This window comes from Clupea harengus, chromosome 23 (genome assembly GCF_900700415.2).
Source record: "Clupea harengus chromosome 23, Ch_v2.0.2, whole genome shotgun sequence".
NCBI classification, from domain to species: Eukaryota; Metazoa; Chordata; class Actinopteri; order Clupeiformes; family Clupeidae; genus Clupea; species Clupea harengus.
Window position 1 is genome coordinate 23,605,872 of NC_045174.1, and position 5,000 is coordinate 23,610,871.

Consider the following 5,000-nt stretch of genomic DNA (forward strand, 5'->3'; position numbering starts at 1 on the left):
CCTCATATCTGAATATTTTTATTTATAAGAGTTTTTTTCTGCTGCTGTGTTCCATCATGTGACGGAGCTAGGCTGACGTCAGTGTGTGTGTGTGTGTGTGTGTGTGTGTGTGTGGCTGAAAGTGAAGCAATTTCACTAACATCGCACAGGGTTTATATACTTAATATTTATCTAATGCTGACGCCATAAATATTTAACATCTCAGTCAAGGATGTCTGTTCTTCCCAGGGTCAAGAGCGTGTGTGTGTGTGTGTGTGTGTGTGTGTGTGTGTGTGTGTGTGTGTGTGTGTGTGTGTGTGTGTGTGTGTGTGTGTGTTCTTCCCATGGTCAAGAGCACATTTCGACCCCGTCACCAATGAGCTCACCCAAACATGCTCTTGCACATAAGCAGACTAAGTGCTGCCTAATAATCTAAGACACACACACACACACACACACACACACACACACACACACACACACGAGCCACGTTCCTGTTTACATAAGTACATGATTCATATAAGGTCATTAATAATACAAGGCACTTGATTATTATATTCTTAAGTCATTAACAGTGTTTGGAAATGATCTGTGTGTGTCTGTGTGTCTGTGTGTCTGTGTGTCTGTGTGTCTGTGTGTCTGTGTGTCTGTGTGTCTGTGTGTCTGTGTGTCTGTGTGTCTGTGTGTCTGTGTGTCTGTGTGTCTGTGTGTCTGTGTGTCTGTGTGTCTGTGTGTCTGTGTGTCTGTAACATGGACAGGTGCGGCTGAAAGGTTCTCCAGAAAATGGAGTTCTTCTTCAAATGTTCCTGTTTTTAAATCAAATCTGAGAACCAGGGGTAGTCTTGCAGTCGGCCAAGAACCCTGCCAAGCCACAGTGCCTTCTACAGCTCATTGTGGACCCCGCCCCCCCCCCCCCCCCCCCACACACACACACACACACACACACACACACACACACACACACACACACACACACACACACACACACACACACACACACACACACACACACACACACACACACACACACACACACACACACACACACACACACACACACACCTTTGCCTCACAGCCTCTGAACACCCTTAGAAAGATACACAGCATTCTAAAAGCCATTTGGAACCTACATTCTCAAGAGTTCTCCGAAGGTTTCTTACAAAAGGACTTCTGTATCCAATAAGGGTTCTAAAATAGCAACAGACTCTTTTCGTCTCATTTTTTTCTGTTCTCACTGATGGAGATCATTTCCAAACACTGTTAATGACTTAAGAATATAATAATCAAGTGCCTTGTATTATTAATTACCTTATATGAATCATGTACTTATGAAATGATCTCCATTACTCACACTTTCCTCTGGAAGAATGTTCTGTTGAGGCCGGGAGAACCTTACCGTTGTGTTCCGGAGCAAGTTCTTCTTCAGCAGGTTCAGGGACTGGTGCGTCCTCTACAACAACCGATTCTTCCGGTGCCTCTTCTACTGGTGTGGGTTCTTCCACCACGGGTTCTGGTGCCGCCTCCTCTACAACCGGTTCTGGTGCAATTTCTGGTTCTGCTGGTACGTCCTCTACCACGGGTTCCGGTGCCTCTTCCTCTACAACAGGCTCTGGTGCCTCTACCACCACGGGGGCTTCTGGTTCGGGTTCTGGAGCAGCCTCTTTAACGGGTTCTGGTTCCACATGTTCCGGGGCGGGCTCAGGGACTGCGACTGGCTCGGGCTCTGGAACCTGAGAGAGAGAGAGAGAGAGAGAGAGAGAGAGAGAGAGAGAGACAGAGAGAGAGAGAGAGACAGACAGACAGACAGACAGACAGAGAGAGAGAGAGAGAGAGAGAGAGAGAGAGAGAGAGAGAGAGAGAGAGAGAGAGAGAGAGAGAGAGACAGACAGAGAGAGAGAGAGAGACAGACAGACAGAGAGAGAGAGAGAGAGAGAGAGAGAGAGAGAGAGAGAGAGAGAGACAGACAGAGAGAGAGAGAGAGAAGATAAAATAAATACTACGGTGAACATCTGGACACCTGTATACATGATGTCATTGGACAAATACTACTGTGAACACCTGGATATATACGCGTCATAGGATGCTTGAAATGAATACTTCACGTGACCCAAGTCAGCTAGGAACAGCGTCTAGTGATGAAAGCCAATGATAATGTGGCCACAGGTGATAAAAACGCCATGACAACAAATTATTTAATTTCACAAAAAGGTCAGTTTTGATTCCATTATATGAAAAGCGGGAAACATCAAGTCAGAAATAGACGTAACCGCATTAAAGTGGTCATGAGAAAGTCTCTCTCACACACACACACACACACACACACACACACACACACACACACACGTGGTTATCACACTCATGTCAAAACATGTCACTCACAACGAACACGGAGAAAGAACCAGGCCTGTCCTAAACCTGCACACACACACACACACACTACCGTATAAGAGTACTAGTGTTCATGACACACACACACACACACACCCGTATAAGAGTACTAGTGTTCATGACACACACACACACAACCGTATAAGAGTAGTAGTGTTCATGACACACGCACACACACACACACACACACACACACAACACTACCGTATAAGAGTACTAGTGTTCATGACACACACACACACACACACACCCGTATAAGAGTACTAGTGTTCATGACACACTCTGCAGGTGTTGGACTGCGCTGTGAACACACACATACTGCATCTGCTATGGTTCTAGTTTTGTTTGAGATGGAAACAGCTTCATGAGAGATCAGGCTTCTAACGGAACACAGAAACAGCTCCATGAGAGATGAGACACACACACACACACACACACACACACACACACACACACACACACAGCTCCATGAGAGATCAGACTTCTACGGAACAGGAAGAAGTGGTGTTTGGTTGGCAGCAGTCACCTGCAGACTGTTGAACTTTGATTGGATGAAGTGACCACTCAACACCCCATCTGTCTGTGACACAAAGACAAAGCCAGGGCAACACACACACACACACACACACACACACACACACACACACACACACACACACACACACACACACACACACACACACACACACACACACACACACACACACACACACACACACACACACACACACACACTTCTCTGCCTCTGACAGCTCCAAGCACTATATGCTAAAAGTACACAATATCAGTGACAAGCGCTTTATCTCTACACACACACACACACACACACACACACACACACACACACACACACACACAAGAAAGGAACTCTTCAGCAACAGTGACAATCCTCCAAGCACCACCCAACACCAGTCAAGACAGCCCACCCCTCTGGCTGCTGCACCTGTCACTGTCGTGTGTGTGTGTGTGTGTGTGTGACTCCTCTGGTGTGGATTTTAAGCAGTATTGCAGGACACACTCATAAAAGAAGCACGGATCAGAGCCCAAACGCTCACCTACACCTCAGTGTCACACACACACTTAGACCTCAGTGTCACACACACACACACACACACCTACATCTCAGTGTCACACACACACACATACTTCAATGTCTGATCCACCCTCAAGCCAACATCCTTAGTCCAACACTAGTCATCTCTCATTCTCAACACACACGCTCACGCAAGAAACATGAACACACACACACACACACACACCAGCAGCAGCTTTAGGAGATCCCAGGTGATAGGCAGGTCAGCTCATGGGAAGATAAACACAATGGGCTTTATGCCTGTAATCCACTGCTGTCAGTGTCTAAAGCACACACACACACACACACACACACACACACAGAGAGAGAGAGAAAAATCCCAAAAGTGTATATTCCAGCTCAGTTATTAATACTTTAATATTAAATAATATAAATGAATTCATAATGGCAGTCCCCAGCATTGCCATAAGAATGCTCTAAAATATTCATATTGTTACTTTATTGCACTAAAGTAGAAGTTCAAAGGTTACAGTATTCAATGACACATTGTCCCTGAGTCTCTCTCAGTTTGAGGGACAACTGCAATGTTGCATGCGCCAACCTGCCACTTAAACCATTTAAGGGTATTTAAAAACGTGAAGTTATCTTAAGCTAGCTAGTATAGCAACATAGCAACCAGAAGACACCGGTTGCTAGGTAGCCTGAAGAGTTCAGAGGCATCCACACAGTGAAACTGACGTGTGTCCCTTATAAAACAGGCGCTAAGCTAGGCTATGCTATGCTAGGCTTCCACACAATGAAACTGACCGGTGGACTACATTATCCCTTTTAAAACAGGCGCTATGCTAGGCTATGCTAGGCTTCCACACAATGAAACACCTCGCAAACCAGCATGCATGTTTTGCCCATCCTGTTAGTTGCAAGTGCAGTTGTGGAGGGGTGCGTAGCAGGTAAGCTAGCTGGTAGTTTTGAGTGCTTAAATGAAGGTCTATTGGCATTAATAAGTTGATATTAGATGTAAAATACTATTTGTGTCCACGGAGACAATAAGGGGGCTCTGACATCGTTTAATAATATCAATGTTTTCATGCTAATGTCATCAGTCATCAATATATCCATGCTAATGTTACATGTAGCCTAGCCATTCTGGTACAACAAAGTGTCTGGGAATGTTAGCAGATAGCCTCTCAGCTAGCTCAAAGCAGTTAGCCCGTCAGCTAGCTCAAAAGTTTGAGTGCTTTTGCTGAAGTTAGAGAGAAGATGTACAAGATGTGTTCTATCTGCCCAATTACGCCCATGTAACGCGAAAACAACCATCCTTGTTGATGTAGACACTACCGGTTGCCCAGACATCTTTTAATCCTATAAATGTTTTAAATGCCGTTAGGCAGGAGGCAGAGAGGGAGATGCAGTGAAAGATCCAGAGAATGAGTTCATGAATGAAATCAAAAATGAAATATTAAAATCTTATAAAATGTTCCAAGAAGAAAATGAATCAGTTGCTTGTTGTTTGGATGAACATTATATACTATAAATAAAATTAACCGTTTTATGGAAATAGGTTTGTTTTTTTTCTTCCTGGGCCAGTAAAAACAAACAA

The 5,000-nt window shown here is 44.7% G+C and overlaps 1 protein-coding gene across 9 annotated transcripts in view; it reads right to left on the bottom strand.

Moving 5' to 3' along the window:
- si:ch73-366l1.5 (FILIA-N KH-like domain-containing protein) overlaps nt 1–5,000 on the bottom strand; it is a 27,778-nt gene that overhangs the window by 12,680 nt on the left and 10,098 nt on the right. For all 9 annotated transcript variants that reach the window (XR_004163021.2, XM_031561465.2, XM_031561467.2 and 6 more), the window contains exon 2: nt 1,376–1,709. Coding sequence is in view for 8 of the 9 variants with exons in the window: in XM_031561465.2 (XP_031417325.1) it covers nt 1,376–1,709 (334 nt within the window). In the remaining variant the exon portion in view is untranslated. The remainder of the gene's footprint in view (nt 1–1,375; nt 1,710–5,000) is intronic.